Source organism: Podarcis raffonei, chromosome 6 (genome assembly GCF_027172205.1).
Source record: "Podarcis raffonei isolate rPodRaf1 chromosome 6, rPodRaf1.pri, whole genome shotgun sequence".
NCBI classification, from domain to species: Eukaryota; Metazoa; Chordata; class Lepidosauria; order Squamata; family Lacertidae; genus Podarcis; species Podarcis raffonei.
In genome coordinates this window covers 94,588,670-94,606,447 of record NC_070607.1, presented here as the reverse complement: position 1 = coordinate 94,606,447, position 17,778 = coordinate 94,588,670, and the positions used below count along the sequence as shown (strand labels likewise).

General features: G+C 43.6%; 1 protein-coding gene across 12 annotated transcripts in view; it reads left to right on the top strand.

The window, feature by feature from the left end:
• Nucleotides 1–17,778, top strand: part of RTEL1 (regulator of telomere elongation helicase 1) — a 72,965-nt gene that overhangs the window by 29,972 nt on the left and 25,215 nt on the right. For 11 of the 12 annotated variants that reach the window (XM_053394574.1, XM_053394577.1, XM_053394578.1 and 8 more), the window contains 8 exons: nt 1,960–2,073; nt 3,769–3,809; nt 4,330–4,415; nt 5,203–5,280; nt 9,229–9,306; nt 12,864–13,010; nt 13,782–13,897; nt 17,072–17,195. In XM_053394574.1, coding sequence (XP_053250549.1) covers nt 1,960–2,073; nt 3,769–3,809; nt 4,330–4,415; nt 5,203–5,280; nt 9,229–9,306; nt 12,864–13,010; nt 13,782–13,897; nt 17,072–17,195 — 784 coding nt within the window. The remainder of the gene's footprint in view (nt 1–1,959; nt 2,074–3,768; nt 3,810–4,329; nt 4,416–5,202; nt 5,281–9,228; nt 9,307–12,863; nt 13,011–13,781; nt 13,898–17,071; nt 17,196–17,778) is intronic. The other variant, XM_053394580.1, reaches the window with a different exon arrangement.

Below are 17,778 nucleotides of genomic sequence, written 5' to 3'. Positions count from 1 at the left end.
GCAGGACCCAGTGAGGCCCCTACTTGGTGAAAGGTTACTATTATTCAGTCACCCAGTCAAAACACCTCACCCATGGGGCCTGTGCCAGTGCTGGGATTGCAGCAGGCAGCGTTGGAAGACCCAAGTGCTTCCAGCCATGAATTCTCCCCATGTGGAATCTCTCTTGGCCACCAGGCTTGGGGTTAGAAGAGCATAGGCGGCTGCATGAGGATTTGGCAGCCAGCAGGCCCCTCACTTCACAGGCCTCCCCTGAAGTCCACTGCTCAAACCCCAGCACCCTTTCCCCCGCCTCTGCAGTTGGAGCAGCAGCCATATTCACTAGAGCACCAGTCTTCAGCTGCTGGATCAGAACCCTCTGTCAAGCCCCAGCCTGATCTAAGGCAGGTCACAACAGCAGCATTGCTGCCATAAAGTACACGATAAAGAAATGGGTCCCCAAATGCATGTTTAAGTTAAAGTTGGGTCCTGTCTCTGAAAAAGTGTGGTGACCTCTGATCTCAAAGAGTTAGGCTGCAGTGTTTTCTTTGACCACCAGAGGCCATCAAAGGACACGATAAGTTTAGTACAGGGGTAGACAAGCTAAGGCCTGGGGGCCGGATGCGGCCCAAGTGCCTTCTAAATCCGGCCTGTGGACAGTCCGGGAATCAGCCTGTTTTTACATGAGTAGAATGTGTCCTTTTATTTAAAATGCATCTCTGGGTTATTTGTGCGGCCTGCCTGCTGTTTTTGCATGAGTAGAATGTGTGCTTTTATTTAAAATGCATCTCTGGGTTATTTGTGGGGCATAGGAATTTGTTCATCCCCCCCCCCCAAAAAAAATATAGTGCAGCCCACCACATGGTCTGAGGGACGTTGGACCGGCCCACGGCTGAAAAAGGTTGCTGACCCCTGGTTTAGTGCCTTCCCTTCTATTTCAGCTAATAGGGGAACTTTCCTTTCTAAATGACAGCAGAGCCCGGTAGGCTTATCACAGCTTTACATTTCCTCTTCAAGTGGCTTTGCTGAGTTTTCTTCATTCTTTTGTCTTTCCTGTTATCATCTCTCAGATTTTAGAGCTTTATCACAGACCAAAAGAAAAGAAAAGAAAAGGGAAACTGGAGGGAGGTTGTTATACTAATAAAGTCACATGATCCCTGGGGAAATCAGAACTTAAAACTCCTCATACAAGTTCATTATACCAACCTGGAAGGTCTATGCATGGTAAGTGACCTAATGTTCCTTTCTGGCTTCACTGCTGTGAACCCAGAACACTGGAGGTAGAATGCACATATATAGATATCTGTCATATAACTTTTAAAAGAAACTGCAGATCGCTAAGAGCGTCATTTTATTCTTCAATTTTTTTTAACCCCCCCCCCCAAATATTGTTCCAAAAACAGCCTCATTATAACAGCAGAATCGGGGGCAGTCATGGCAGCCGGAGTGCTCTGTGCACCCAGTGCCTTTCCCTGCCCTTCCATGCCATGGGGAAGCCGAGTGCCAGACCACCAGGCAAACTGTGGATGGGAGCCTGGTTCTTTTTACAACCGAAGAGGAATGCGGATAATGGAATTCCCCCATCAATTTCTGATTAACTCCATCTGTCTCTCTCCCACCGTGTTGGGAGAGACTCTGATTCTGGAAGCTGGAAGCCCAGAGCATCATTCTCTGAATAGGAAAATTGATTGTCAAGTGTGACGCCTGTGTGCTTGGAGATAGGATTAAGTCGGTGTCCTCCTACCAAGGGTAGAATTCCTTGAGCAAGCAAGATGGTTCCTGATTGCTGGAACGAATAAGGGTTAACGTGCATCTATTTAATGTAGCGCAAATTGCTCCAATGTAAGTTACCAATTGCCTACAAATGGTTGACATCCTATCTGGCATCATATGATGGTCCTGTTGCTCAGGATTAAGCTAAGCTATAGAGTCTATAGAAATGACAGGTTGGTGAAGTCTGACTGCCTTTCTGTTTTCCTTTAGTCCCTTCCCAGTTTGTTTGGAAAACCCACACGTTATCGATAAACACCAGATTTGGGTGGGGATAATCCCTAAAGGACCTGATGGTGGTTTGCTGAGTTCCACCTATGAAAAAAGGTAATAGTTTAATAATCTTGTTGCAGACTTGGGTACTGCATCAATTTACTGCACATGCGCTCGGCACAAATTCTCTGCAGAAAAATCGTATTTGTGATTTTTGGGAATACAGAGCCCAAATTCATACATAACAAAATGCTTTATGAGACTGTGTTATAGTAGGACTTGAATTTGACCCCTCCCTCTCTTCACTCCTTCACATGCAAAGGAAAAACAGTTAATATTTTCATTTTCTGTTGTGGAACAAACCCCAGCTTTCTGTTACTCTAAAATACAATTTTTTAGATCCAGCAACTAGACCTGTGCAAGGTGTTCCAAGTGTGATTTCACCAGATTTGTGCAATGCCATAGTGATATTGGGAGTTTTTGTTTCATTCCCTTTCATTTACTCACCTGGAGTACTGTGTCCAGTTCTGGGCGCCACAGTTCAAGAAGGACACTGACAAACTGGAACGTGTCCAGAGGAGGGCAACCAAAATGGTCAAAGGCCTGGAAACGATGCCTTATGAGGAACGGCTAAGGGAGCTGGGCATGTTTAGCCTGGAGAAGAGGAGGTTAAGGGGTGATATGATAGCCATGTTCAAATATATAAAAGGATGTCACATAGAGGAGGGATAGAGGTTGTTTTCTGCTGCTCCAGAGAAGCGGACACGGAGCAATGGATCCAAACTGCAGGAAAGAAGATTCCACCTAAACATTAGGAAGAACTTCCTGACAGTAAGAGCTGTTTGACAGTGGAATTTGCTGCCAAGGAGTGTGGTGGAGTCTCCTTCTTTGGAGGTCTTTAAGCAGAGGCTTGACAACCATATGTCAGGAGTGCTGTGATGGTGTTTCCTGCTTGGCAGGGGGTTGGACTCGATGGCCTTTGTGGTCTCTTCCAACTCTATGATTCTATGATTCTATTCCTTTCCTAATAACCCCTAATACGGGATTCACATTTTTCACAGCTGCAACACACTGGGTCAATATTTTCATCAAGATACCCACAATGAGCCCAATATCTCTCTTTCTGGATCAGTCACCTCTAATTCAGAGAGGAAGGTGCGGGAGGCAAACACAAAAGAGCCAGAAAGTGAAGGAAACTTGTGAGAAGTTTCTGTTTCAGAGTAAGAACTTCACCATATGACTCTCTGTGGCCAGAGATAAGAGTCCACTCCACGTAGGACAATAAGCATGATTTCTGAGGAAGGCTAAACCAGGCACTGCACTCATTTCAACCCCACCTACCCCTTTTTGTTAGTTTAATGACCATGGGGGGCATGGGGGTGGGCAGGGAAGGCAAGCCCCCTTCCTCAAACAAGGAGATTCCCTCCCCCCATTTGCTGTATTTCCATTAACATATCCTGTAATTTTTTTCAGTGATCTTAACACGCTCACCTAGAAATATACTTTGTCTCTTCTGTCCCCCACCCACAATTTTCTAGTGCTGACACTGTTAATGACTCAGCTATTTAAACTTTTATAACTTCTGTAGATGATTCTTTGGATCATAGGACTAGATACATTCTAATAAATTACAGGGACCTGTTTTTTCGGTGAATCAGTCAATAGGGGAAAGAAGAGAGTGATAGCCATGTCTTAAGGGTGACAAACGGTTCATTGTATTCCTTTGGTGATGACTGTGGGGGCACCAGGCATTCTTTACTTTCCAACATGTAGAAGCTGGGTGCTGACGGGTAGTTGTTCTTTTTGCAGATTTTCATCAGAGTGTCTGTCATCTCTTGGGAGAACAATAGGTAAGATCGAGAAGACCTTCTGCTCCAACATGACTGAAATCCACACGGATTTAAATAAACACTGTGCACTTAGCCAAGCAATGCAGCTGCTACACCATGGGTAGTCAGCCTAGGGCCCAGGGGCCGGATGCGGCCCAATCGCCTTCTCAAACTGGCCCGCGGACGGTCCGGGAATCAGCGTGTTTTTACACGAGTAGAATGTGTGCTTTTATTTAAAACGCATCTCTGGGTTATTTGTGGGGCATAGGAATTCGTTCATTTTTTTTTTTTTTGGTCAAAATATAGTCCGCCCCCCCCACAAGGTCTGAGGGACAGTGGACCTGCCCCCTGCTGAAAAAGTTTTTTGATCTCCCACCAACTGAGGCGTTAAATACTTTTGGGGGGTGTAAATATGTCCTTGACTCCACCCTTGAAGAGCTGCTGCCAATCAAATAAAATGCAAATAAAATTTTTAATTAAAAATAATAATACTGAAATCAGGGTGAACTTGGTCTTAATATTTGTTGTTTTGTTTTGGCAGGTAATCTTGTTCGAATCACACCACATGGGCTGCTTGTTTTCTTCCCTTCATATCCTGTCATGGATAAAAGCCTGGAATATTGGAGAGTAGGTTTCCATGGCCTTTTCTGTCCTATAAAGCGACATTAAGCAATATGCATTGTTCACGCTGCTAGTCATTAACGAGAACCTATACAAACAATATTAGTGTTTGTGCACAGTTTTTGTGCACAGTTTTGACAGATGGTAAGGAAATAATAAGATTGCTCCACACAGTCTTCAGCTCAGTCCTCATTAACTGCTGTCACTGCATTGTTGCCAAAAAGGAGTTGAATGGTGACATGGCTTAAAGCTGTAACTATTGGCAGCCTGAGCATCTTCCCCATCTGATCTGAAGCGATCAGATTCTATACAATGAGGAGTTAGGCAAAGTAACTTGTTCACCAGAGGGCATAAAACACAATTGAGATGGCATTACCTTACAGGTTCCAACAGCTATCGCCTCTCTTTCATGTTCTGGCTTGATTCAAATTAGTGCAATGATTTGCAATCATTTTAATTTAAAACTTTCTGGCTTGTGGCATTGGAATAAAGCGAGAGACTATATTTCTTGTTTACTTTAGGAAACCTTGAGTTTCAAAAATACTCACATGTTGGAAACATGCCCCAGGGTTCTTGCTTTCTTATCCAAAGAATCAGAGCTTGTTGTCTGGTGCTAACAGGCATGAAACCTTTGTCCAGTTTTGGTGTGGAGGCGGGGGGTGTCTTAGGTGACTGCACACCTGCTTTTATTCCATCTATCAAGCAGGCAGGAAAATCCCACACCTTGTTTGAAGTAGTTGATTCACTTGCTTGACTCACTTGTACTAGTCCCTCTCTTTCTGTTTTCTCACAGGAGCATGATTTAGCTGGAAGAATTGAAGCAGTTAAACCAATGTTTGTGGAACCAAGAAACAAAGGAACCTTCACAGAGGTTGGCAAGACTTTACACTGTTATGCTGCATAGTAACTTTGGTTCCTGGCTGCTTAGTCAGACTGCTACTGAGCAACCTTGAGCCTGGTCCCAGGGAAAAGAGAATCTGGTTGTTAGTGATGTCCGATATACAGCTTGAGATTGTTGTTGTTTAGTCGTGTCCGACTCTTCGTGACCCCATGGACCAGAGCACGCCAGGCACTCCTGTCTTCCACTGCCTCCCGCAGTTTGGTCAAACTCATGCTGGTAGCTTCGAGAACACTGTCCAACCATCTCGTCCTCTGTCGTCCCCTTCTCCTTGTGCCCTCCATCTTTCCCAACATCAGGGTCTTTTCCAGGGAGTCTTCTCTTCTCACACACAAGAACTATCCTGGATTAATCACCATACTGTCCAATATCTCAATACTCTTTCAGGAGTATTGGAGCCTCAGCTTCACGATCTGTCCTTCCAGTGAGCACTCAGGGCTGATTTCCTTCAGGATGGATAGGTTTGATCTTCTTGCAGTCCATGGGACTCTCAAGAGTCTCCTCCAGCACCAGAATTCAAAAGCATCCATTCTTCAGCGATCAGCCTTCTTTATGGTCCAGCTCTCACTTCTGTACATCACAACTGGGAAAACCATAGCTTTAACTATACAGACCTTTGTTGGCAAGGTGATTTCTCTGCTTTTTAAGATGCTGTCTAGGTTTGTCATTGCTTTTCTCCCAAGAAGCAGGCATCTTTTAATTTCGTGACTGTTGTCACAAACTTAGGTGGGCTAACAGGAATAGTGGCAGTTTCCTCCTAGCGGTTTTATTGGTTTTATCCTGCTCATATAGCACTCCATGCACCAGAAGGTATCTGTTTTTTCTATTAGTGTTTTCCTGAAGCTTGAGCCTTAATCGAAATCCTGACATTTGGGTTATACGCAGCAGTGGTTGGTAGAGCAGAGTTGCTCACCTGGCTTCCCAGTGCCAAGCACCACTGCCAGTTACCGAAAGGGAGATGGGTAGAGACAAGGCGTCAGGAAGCTTCCCACAGGGTCCCGCAGCAGTGTAACCAATCAGATGCTTCACCCGTGATGCCAAGTTCCACCCCTTACCTTCCTCTTCCCCTTTTCAGTAATTGATAGTGATACTCAGGGTTTGGAAACCAGGTGAGCAGTGCCACTGTGCCAGATATATGACATATCACAAGTACGCATTCATCACTTTGGCCTTGAAACGCCATATAACTCTAAATAAGAATGTATGATGAACAGCAGGTTAACATTTAAAAAATCATTCAGAAAGCTCAAGTGAGTTAAAAGGAAGTTGAACATTGGACATATTTCTGACTCCTGGCAATTTTAGATTTCCCTTGCTTCCTTTAGATTTTTATAGACTTTTAATTCTTTTTAGTTTTTGAAATAGTTTTTCTGATTTTAAATAACTGTAAACCTCCCCCCCCTAAGCTGGCCTATGGCCGTAATAAAGATTTGATTTGATTTGACCTCTGACAGAAGCACTTTGGAAACAGTGCAGTGTTTTGAATAATCTGCTAAAAATCTCTGGAACTTTATTGCATAGAACAGCCCTCGCACACACCCCCTCTTGATAATTCCCATGTACCACACCTCTTGGGCAAAACCTTTTTACAGGAAAGGTTTTTTTCTGAAAAAACCGTGTACCCTGCAGATAGGGCTTCCTTCCTTCATCATTGCTTTTTCTTCTTGGTGGGACTGCACGTTCAACTCTTCTTATCAAAGTTATTCATGCTTGAATTCCACTGAAAACAAAGTGCAGTCATTTTTTAAAAAATAAACTTCGTTTATGAACTTTCCTTTAAAAACCTCAGATCGATCCATAAGTAAACCCACCATTCTCCTAACCTTGAAATTTCTCTGGCGGCTTATCCTAATTTTCCGAACATTTATGTGCATATAAAATGCTATATATTTCCTGTTTGTCTTGTCTTTGCGGAAAGATAAGGAACGGGAGTGCTGAAGGTTCTTTGTGTTGTGTTCCATGGAAGCTGCTGTATCACGTGGCCTGATAGGAGATTTGCAGGTTTCTCGTAATGAGGGGTGGCTCATTCATGGAACTAACATCTGCCCAATTGAGCAAAGTCAGCAAGATAGTGGGATCCTAGATCCTGTATATTTCAGTGGAAGTTGGAAAGCTGTTACGCTCCAGGGGATGGGGCCACAGTCACAGAAGCTGTAAGCTTCTATGTAATGACAGGACTGCAGATACAGTACTTTCCAAGGAAACCAGGAATCAGTTGAAGGCCAAGCATGATGCAAAGACAAAGTCAGGCAACAGTCTAAGCTCACAGGGTATCCAGGCAAGGTAACAGTGGAGCAAGGCAGAGTGACTAGATCTGGGACCAAGATGTTTCCAGCAAGTGGAAGGCTCAAGAAGGAGGCCTCCTAAACCAGATGGTAGCCACAGCTGCTGGCTTTGATGGAGTAGCATGGATTCCTTACTCACGAGAAGCCCCCTTGCGAGTAGAGTGACAACTTTGGGTCCGTAGATGCATAATGTGCCATTTATCTTCAGCCCAGAACTGAAAGCTTTTGGTGCTGGCACTCTTGAAAACAGGGAGCTGCGAGGAGCCTGCTTCACCTCCTCCTCTGGCAGTTTTATTTGTTTTATTTATTTCACAACATTTATATACCACTTGACTGTAATAAAACCTCAGAGCAATTTACAAAAAGAATAAAGCAATAAAACTACCTGTTAAAAACCCAGTTAAAAAGACTTAGTTTAAAACCCAGTTTAGAACGTTCAAAAGATAATTAAAACCAGCAATAAACCAAAAGCAGATTAAAACACATGATAGCTTCTATATGTCTTGTTAGGTTTGCTTAAACAAGAATGTTTTTAAAGGTAAAGGGACCCCTGACCATTAGGTGCAGTCGTGGCAGACTCTGGGGTTGCGGCGCTCATCTCGCTTTACTGGCCGAGGGATCCGGCATACAGCTTCCGGGTCATGTAGCCAGCATGACTAAGCCGCTTCTGGCGAACCAGAGCAGCGCACGGAAACGTCGTTTACCTTCCCAACGAAGCAGTACCTATTTATCTACTTGCACTTTGACGTGCTTTCGAACTGCTAGGTTGGCAGGAGCAGGGACCGAGCAACGGGAGCTCACCCCGTCGCGGGGATTCGAACCACCGACCTTCTGATCGGCAAGTCCTAGGCTCTGTGGTTTAACCCACAGTGCCACCCATGTCCCAAGAATGTTTTTAGCAGGTGCCCAAAAAAGTATTATTTATTTATTTATTTACTTACTTACTTACCTACCACCCTATACCTGGAGGTCTCAGGGCGGGACAGTGAAGGCACCTGGCCGGTGTCAATAGGCAGGGAGTTCCAAAGTGTAGGTGCTACGTGGGGTAATGCAATCACAAAGGTTTATCGGTCCCAAGCTCTGAAAGGTGTTATACAGTGGTACCTCAGGTTACATTTGCTTCAGGTTACATACGCTTCAGGTTCCAGACTCCGCTAACCCAGAAATAGTGCTTCAGGTTAAGAACTTTGCTTTAGGATAAGAACAGAAATCATGCTCCGGCGGCGTGGCAGCAGCAGGAGGCCCCATTAGCTAAAGTGGTGCTTCAGGTTAAGAACAGTTTCAGCTTAAGAATGGACCTCCGGAACGAATTAAGTACTTAACCAGAGGTACCACTGTATACCGATAGCAGCACGTTTAACTTGGCGCAGTAGCAGATCTGCAGTCAGTGCAGGTCTCTGAGCAGCGGTGTCATATGCTGACGGGGTTTTAGTCCTGTCAGCAGTTGTGCTGCAGCATCCATCATCAGAAGGGCGCCTCAAAGGGATCCTAAGCATTGGATTCAGGGCACCGTGCCTGCTCCTCAAGGTCCTGTGGAGTGTCTTGAGAACTCTGTGTCTGATAGCAAGCCAGAGCTAGGCACAACACAAGTTTGTCCTTAAATTTTCATTTACATTTTTTTTCCTCTCTCTCCTAGGTCATAAATGCCTATTATGAGAAGATTGTCTGCCCCAAGTCTAATGGTGCTGTTTTCTTGGCTGTGTGCCGGGGGAAGGTATGTGTAACAGATTGCAGAAGGATGAAAGTTTGACTCTCTGCAGAAGCCAACTTGTGCAGAGTAGCAGTGGGAATTTATTCATTTAAGAATCATAAGAACTGGGGAAGAGTCGGATTCAGATCCCCACTCAGCTATGAAGCTCACTGGGAACTTTATGCTTGAAATCTCTTGGCCTAACCTCTTTTACAGGGTTGTTGTAAGATAATAGAAACCAATTAACAGAATCTGAGCAGTTGTGTTGTTGTTGTTGTTGTTTAATTGTTTAGTCGTGTCCAACTCTTCGTGACCCCCTGGACCAGAGCACGCCAGGCACTCCTGTTCCACTGCCTTCCGCAGTTTGGTCAAACTCATGTTCGTAGCTTCGAGATCACTGTCCAACCATCTTGTCCTCTGTCGTCCCCTTCTCCTTGTGCCCTCCATCTTTCCCAGCATCAGGGTCTTTTCCAGGGAGTCTTCTCTTCTCATGAGGTGGCCAAAGTATTGGAGCCTCAGCTTCAGGATCTGTCCTTCCAGTGAGCACTCAGGGCTGATTTCCTTAAGAATGGATACGTTTGATCTTCTGCAGTTGTGTTAAATTGTGGAAATATACTGCAACATTTTGTTGCAGTCCTGCTTCTGTGAGTTGTTATTATTAGTTACATTTTTATACCAACTCTCTCCCAGTTCGCTCAGGGTGGTGTATATGGTTCTCACCTGGTCATTTTTATCTCTGCAACAGCCCTATGAGACAGTTTCGGCTGAAAGAGAGTGACAGAGAGGGTCACCAGTGAGTGTCATCACTAAGTGAGGATTTGAATCCCTGCATTTCCTGTGCTAGCTGGATGCTCTAACCACTGCACCACACTGCTTCTGAAGTTCCATTACACACATGGAAATAATATAATATTTGTTGGCTGTTACTATACCATTTCCTTGCTGGTTCTCATCAGTAAGATGGAGAAACTCAAACTCATTTCCTACTATCTGTTCTTGTCTTTCACAACCCTAAAGTTTCTACTTTCATAGGAACTTTAACACACCAGCTTGTGTGTCAAATACCCCATGCATGGGTTACATGAAGCTTGTTTGTGTGGTGTTGCTGGACTGTGGCAACTTCTAGTCTGCATTTCCTCTGGGCCATGAGCTTGTTCAGCTGTCTTGTGTGAACTAAGATAATGTCCTGCAGTGCTTCCCAGCTGATATGTCTTCTAAGGAAAAGATTGGTAGGAGTGGGCCTTTCAAGGAAGCTGTTCCGTCATTCCATATCTTTCTGCTGAGAAACTCGTGATAAGCTTCCAAGAAACCTCAGGATATCCTGGAACTATTTGAAAATGATGTAACTAGCACAAGCTTAACTTTTGAAGCAGCAGCATTGAAGCCAAAATAAAAATAAATGAAGCATGTTATCAAAACACATAATAAAGCTGGCTTCCTGTGTTTACGGTTGGGGTTTTTGTTTTTGTTTTGTCTTTTGCTTCTTATGGAAAGTGAAAGTGAAAATGTCAGGCATGTTTCTTGACCATCGTAATACTCAGGTTACATTACAGACCTTATTTGGCAGCCACTGGGAACTTCCCGGTGACAAGGCTCTACACAGAAGAACAGTAACTTGTTACCTTTTCCTTTTTTATTTGTGTATCTATTCATTCATTCCTTCATTTACCATATATGATCTTTTTTTTAAAAAATCATATTTTTTCCCCCGACAGTGGATCTAAGCTGCAAGATAAAACATAAACATGTACTTAAGCTACAACATATTGCAGTGGCAAGTTTAAAAGGTCTAGATAAATAAAATGCTGTTGGTGAAAATAAAAAAAAGATGTTGTGAGGGAAACTTCTCTGAAAAGGGTGTTCCATAAATAGGGTGCTATAGCTTCAAAATGCCAGTTTTTTATTGCCACCCTCCTTACTTTACCTGGAACTTAGTGTGTGTCCTGGTCCAGCCTTGGAGGGCTCTCTCCACTGTGATAGGAATTTTGAGGACTTAGATATATGGTAATGTTCATAAGTGTACCAACCAAGCACATACATAGATCAGCACAGGAAGGCCAACCTGGAACCATTTTGATTCCTAAACTGAGCAAATGTTTTCTCTACATGGTCAAAGTGGAACAGCCTCCCCATTGTCTTTTCCTTCACAAATCCTGTCTTAAGGGTATGTCTGTGTTTGAATAAGGTGTGAGCCTGTGACCTGGCCCAGGAACTAAGTATTTATCATTACAAAAGACTGGCCAGGCTACCCAGGAAATCCAATCAAGTAACCTTCCAGACAGGAGATAAACAAAAACAGGAGAAAAACAATATTAAAATTTCTATTTTGGACCGCCTTTTCTGTGATGTAGGTGTGATGTATCTGAGGGGTGGTCTTAGGTTACACCCCTTCTGTGATGTATGTATGATGTTTCTGGGGGTGGTCTTGATCTACAGGATGGGAATTTCAAAAGTCTTTATAAGGCCTTGCACACCATTTTTCTAGGTCCTCCTCCTTTCCTGCATGTGAGGGGAGCACCCTGTTGCAACAGATCAATAAAGATCAAGCTTACTAGCTGCTTTGTTTCTCAATATTCTCTGGTTGGCCTCTGTTATTTTCTCCTACCAATAGGGAACCCAAGTAAGGACTCTATATGGGCTCTTGGATACCCCATAAGGGAAAAGGGCAATTTTTGTTTACAACACCACATCCCAGGAGGCCACTGACTTGATCATGTGATGCCTTCACGGAGTGCTGCTTGCAGAATTTTTGAACTTCTTGATGTGTAGATCGAATGGGCTACTAAGAGCCAATTAGTGTGTTCAAACCATAAATGAGATTCTAACTCAGTGCCTCCTAACCAGCAACTTACTTTCATCGCTCCTAAATTGCACTAGAGGGACGTGGGTGGCGCTGTGGTCTAAACCACAGAGCCTAGGACTTGCCGATCGGAAGGTCGGCGGGTCGAATCCCCGCGACGGGGTGAGCTCCTGTTGCTCAGTCCCTGCTCCTGCCAACCTAGCAGTTCGAAAGCACCTCAAAGTGCAAGTAGATAAATAGGTACCGCTCCGGCGGGAAGGTAAATGGCGTTTTCGTGCTCTGCTCTGGTTTGCCAGAAGCGGCTTAGTCCTGCTGGCCACATGACCCGGAAGCTGTACGCCGGCTCCCTCGGCCAATAAAGCGAGATGAGCGCCACAACCCCAGAGTCGGCCACAACTGGACCTAATGGTCAGGGGTCCCTTTACCTTACATTGCCCTAGTATAGTCATGAAGTGGCCTTTAGACTGAGGCATCCAGAGAATTATATTGTAGGCCTTGGCACCATCAAGCGGAGAGACACAGCTCAGATCTTAAGCACCCCCTGTTTGCAACCTTAAATTCCGGCAAGTAGGCACAGCAGCCTTGCAGCGCTGTGCTTGAGCTCATGCCCCTGCCAAGTGGCTCCCCTTCCAGAGATGACCTGGAGCCCCAAAAAACTCAGGAACCAACCCAGAACAACAGCTGAAGTGTGTTCGGGACCCTCAGGGAAGACTGGAGAAGCTGGAAGTGGAGCAGGAATTTGTCTCTGCTTCTTTTAGTGACAGACATCATCTGTTTTCAGGCCAGCGAAGGTTTGGACTTCACGGACAGGAATGGTCGAGGTGTCATCATTACAGGCCTTCCTTTCCCCCCTCGCATGGACCCAAAGGTCATTTTAAAGATGCAGTTCTTGGATGAGATGAGGTCAAAAGGTGCTGCTGGTGGACAGGTAAGAAGGGAGCTCTCCCATTGATATTATGGATATTTGTCATCAAAGCGGGCCCTGCCATTAGGCAGAGTGAGGCAGCCACCTCAGGCTGAAGGTTCTAGGGAGCAGGTAGCTGTGATGAGGTGTGGGGGAGCTGAACTGTATGTGCTACATGGCATGCCCTGCCGCACCCCTTAGCCTAGCTTGCTGCTCTTGGGTCTGATCCATCACCAATGCTGAAATAAAGACAAACGATGACAGTCCAGTTGGCATGGAAAGTGAGTGGGGCATCAAGTCCTTTGCCTCAGGCAGCAAAAATTCTTGGTCTGACCCTGTTTGTCTCTGTTCTCTCATTGCAACTTTTCTCTATGGATTTCAGTCCCAATTCCTTGGGCCACAGGAATATTTGTTGAAGGCTTTTAAAACTGGCTTGGTTATTTATGAGAGAATTCTCCATTGGCTGTAGACAGTTTGCAAGTGGCAGAGTTAACCTTGTATGAATGCATATCTTTCATCTATCGAAAAGGAATGTTGCAAACGTCTGAAACACAATGCACAGTGTTATTAATCCAGATAAATCTTCATGGCAGGGAGGGACCAGCTGGCTGGGCCAGTGGGGTGACCAGTTCCTCTTTCAGAAAAGAGGTGGTCCTAAGCTACAGAAACAGTGGGGAAGGGGAGAACCAAGGGACAGGCAGAAGGGCATTCTTTGCAGATGCGTTTTCAGGGCATCTCCTTAAAGGGTGGTATTAATTTAGGTCTGGTGTTTGATGCATTTTCTTTGACATTTAGTATTTATCCGGGAACAGCTGGTACAAACAACAGGCATCTCGTGCAGTGAACCAGGCCATTGGTAGAGTCATCCGGCATCGACAGGATTACGGCGCCATCTTCCTCTGTGACCACAGGTGACCTTCCTTCTTGCTTGGGTAGAGTTCTTGTGTCATATAATCTCCCCCTTATATCCGTCTAGAGTGGTACCTCTGGATACGAATGGGATCCATTACGGATTCCTGTTCGCATCCTGAATCAAACGTAACCCGCGTCTGCACATGTGTGGGTCGCGATTTGCCGCTTCCATGCATGTGCATGATGTCATTTTGACCGTCTGCACATGCGCGAGCGGCAAAACCCGGAAGTAACGCACTCCGTTACTTCCGGGTCACTGCGGAGCGCAACCCGAAAGTGCTCAACCTGAAGCATATTTAAGCCAAGGTATGGCTGTATTTGAATTGTGTACCATCTGTGCCATCTCCTTGCTTTGCTAATAATAATAATAATAATAATAATAATAATAATAATAATAATAAAGCTGGCTCAGGGCGGCTAACAACAATGAAATAATACAACACTCTAAAATCATTTCATTAAAATTAATTCAACTCAAATTGATGGCAACCATTAGGCTAAAGTTCTGTGAAGATTTCCAAAGGAGGGAGTCAGGCTAATAATAATAATAATAAATTTTATTTATATCATGGAATAAGCCTTCAGAAAGTAGGAGAAAATGGACAGTTTTCCAAATGGAGGAATGTAGAAGGTGGAATCGCCCAAAGTTTCATATTGGGATCTGTGTTTTTAAATTAGTTCATAAACAAGCTAGAGCTAGGGGAGAGTGGTTAGGTGGCCCTGTTTTCTGATGATACTAAATTGCTCGGGGTAGTTAGAACAAAAAGATTGTGATGAGCTCCAAAAGAACTCTCGAAATCAAGTGAATGGGCAGCAAATTGGCTCAATTGGTGCACCTCTCTGATTTCCTTGCTTTCCTTGTTACCGTGTAATTCCAATGTAATGTTCCACCATTGTGACCACCCTTGTGACTTCTTCTGAGCATGCTTGGTTCCCATTTTCAGTCTGAGCTTGGATGGAAGAATGCAGGATGGCTGTGCTGTTAAGATTTATTTGTTTCTAAGGTGCCTGTTCTTGGGAAAGGGTTGGGTGTGTTCAGTTCTTTGGTTAATGTTTTTGTTTTCTCTATTCTAGGTTTTGTGTGGATTTTTGTGTTCATATAGTTTTTTAAAAATAGATGTTTAAATTACTGTAATAAAACAAAATAGCAGAATAAAAATATATACTTAAAAAAATTGTTACAGCAAAAAATAATCTTGAGGCACCTCAAAGACTAACAAACATGGCAGAAGCCTTTTCTTTATTTTCGAGAAAAGGCAAGTCAGAGTTGACCTGATACTGTAGAAGTGTATAAAATTATGCATTGCATGCAAAAAGTGGATAGAAAAATGTTTTCCTCTTTTCCTGTTACTAGAACTTGTGAACATTCAACAAAGCTGAATGTTGGATGATTCAGGAGGGACAAATGCATAGTTCAACTATGGAATTTGTTCCATCACTGGTGGCAGTGATGGCCACTAACTTGGATGGCTTTGAAAGACAAACCTGTGGAGGTAAAGGCTACCTGGGGCTACCAGCCACAATGGCTATTCTCTGCCTCCACAGTCAGAGGCAGTGTGCTCCTGAATACAAGTTTCTGAAAACTGCAGGAGGGGGAAACGGTCTTATGCTCTGGTCCTGCTTTTGGACTTGCCTCAGGGCATCTGGTTGGCCACTCAGAGAACAGGATGCAGGACAAGATGAGCCGTAGGCCTGATTCAGTGGCCTCTTACTTTCTTAAGTGATATTTAAAAATAATAATGTGCAACCACAAGCCTGCAGGATGCAGCTGCGCCTGTGACTAGAACTAGGCAAATTAATGGGAGCAGCTATTCAGAGAAAACTCTGAGTTGTTATTCTGGCCAGTGGAAAGGAAAACTGTTTACCCATGTATCCCTTGGTTCAAAACCAAAATAAAGAAAGAAATATGATCTAACCAAAATATTTCTCATGTGTTGCTAGACTGGGTTTCTAAATCCACATCAGTAGTCTTAGAATAATAATCCAAGTTAAACGTATTCTTTCGGGAGAAATTGCATCATCTTTTCGCGGCTTTCTTTGAAAACAGGAATGCTCTGACTGAGAACTGGGGGATTCTATCTCACCGCTTGCCACCATATGTGCAAAACGCGGGTTTTCTCCCACTGCAGTGACATCAGAAGTGAAGAAGGTCACTAAACTGGAGTATGTGGTCCTTATAATTGCACCCATATCATAAACAGACAAATTTATCTCTGTAGTACACCATCTAAAATGGGGTATTAGGTTATCGGCATGGGATGCAAATAGATGGAGAATGGTTTATTCAAGACTTACTTACTCATGCTGCATATTAATATCTATTCCTATATGGTGTCTAAGGGACACCTGCCAAGTTTAGAGGGGATGCCCACAAGCCTGGAGTTTCTGCTTGAGGGCCTAGGGAAGGCTTTCAACACTAAACCCCTTAAAAGTCAGGTTGTAGTATTCTCTGCTGTGGGAGAGTTGAATCTGTTTCAGGCCACTCCCATGCCTGCAGGGTGGTGCAATCCTCTGGGAACGCACTATTTTTCTAAATGGAACCTGTAACTGGAAACTGAACGATTCCAGATGAGCTATTATCTGCAACTGGTGCTCTCTTCCTAGGAAAGGAATGGTTTATGAAACCAATCTATTTGTAACAGCAGTGGCGAATTAAAAAGCAGATCTCATAAGCTGTATAGTTCAGTCAATCAATTAGACTCTTCGTAGGAATTGCAAAGGAGGCTGACATTGTGGAGGGGAGCCTGGTGATGACTACTTTATCTTCCACACGTGGAAACCCCCCAAAAGGGGTTTTGGAGCTCTTAGCTAATTCATGTGTGATTTCTGACCAGCATTTCAGTTGACTCCCTTATCCAGCACTTGCAATCCCACAGTGTTTTGCAACTTACCATTTAACCTTTTGCTGTATGGAAGAACGAGACAAATGTAAATGTAAGGATACTGTTTATCCTCGTCTGTTATTTTTGTGATGGGGATAAAATTATTATGGGGTGCTATATCCAAAGGTGTTTTCTTTTACCAATGGTTATCAGATGTTGCAGCGTACTTAGACATTCAATTCCATCTTTCTTCTGGGTTGTTTTGGTGGGAAAGTGTTACAAACATTTCTAGGCATGTCCCGAAACTGTTTTTGACAGAGCTTACTAGTGTTCTTTCCCACTTTCCAACAGGTTCATGAATACGGATGCAATAAGCCAATTGCCTTCCTGGGTCCGTCCTTACATCAAGATTTATGAAAAATTTGGGCATGCCGTCAGAGATGTGTCTCAGTTCTTCCGTTTTGCCCAGGAAACTGTAAGTTTCAAGCATCTATAGGCGAAAGCTATTAGTCTGCAAAATGTCTGAGAGTTACCTTATGACTAGCATTCCAGAGGCATAAGGCTGCCCAGCCAATTGTTCACAGACTGCTTTGGGATCTGATACACTTTGGGGTTTGATATAGATATAGATATAGATATAGATATAGGGGTGTGTGTGTGTGTGTATATATATATATATATATATATATGTATGTGTGTGTATATATATATATATATATATATATATATATAAGTTTTTTTAACATCATTTTCAACAATAATTAAACATACTTTTACATCTTATACAGTTTTTTTGACTTCCATCAATCACATCTGAAAATTTTCCAATCTATTCACTTAATATACATTTCTTACTTTCACTATTACCTTTCAATCTCCTAACTACTATCTCTATTCTTTCTCTACTTTGCAATATTTCATATATTTCTCCTTACAAAACTTCTCGTAGCTAGCGTTGACTACAGTTGCTCTTCAAATAGTTTGTATATTTCTTCCAGTCTTCTGTAAATCTCTGGTCCCGCAGGTTTCAAATCCTTCCTGTCATTTTGTCTAATTCT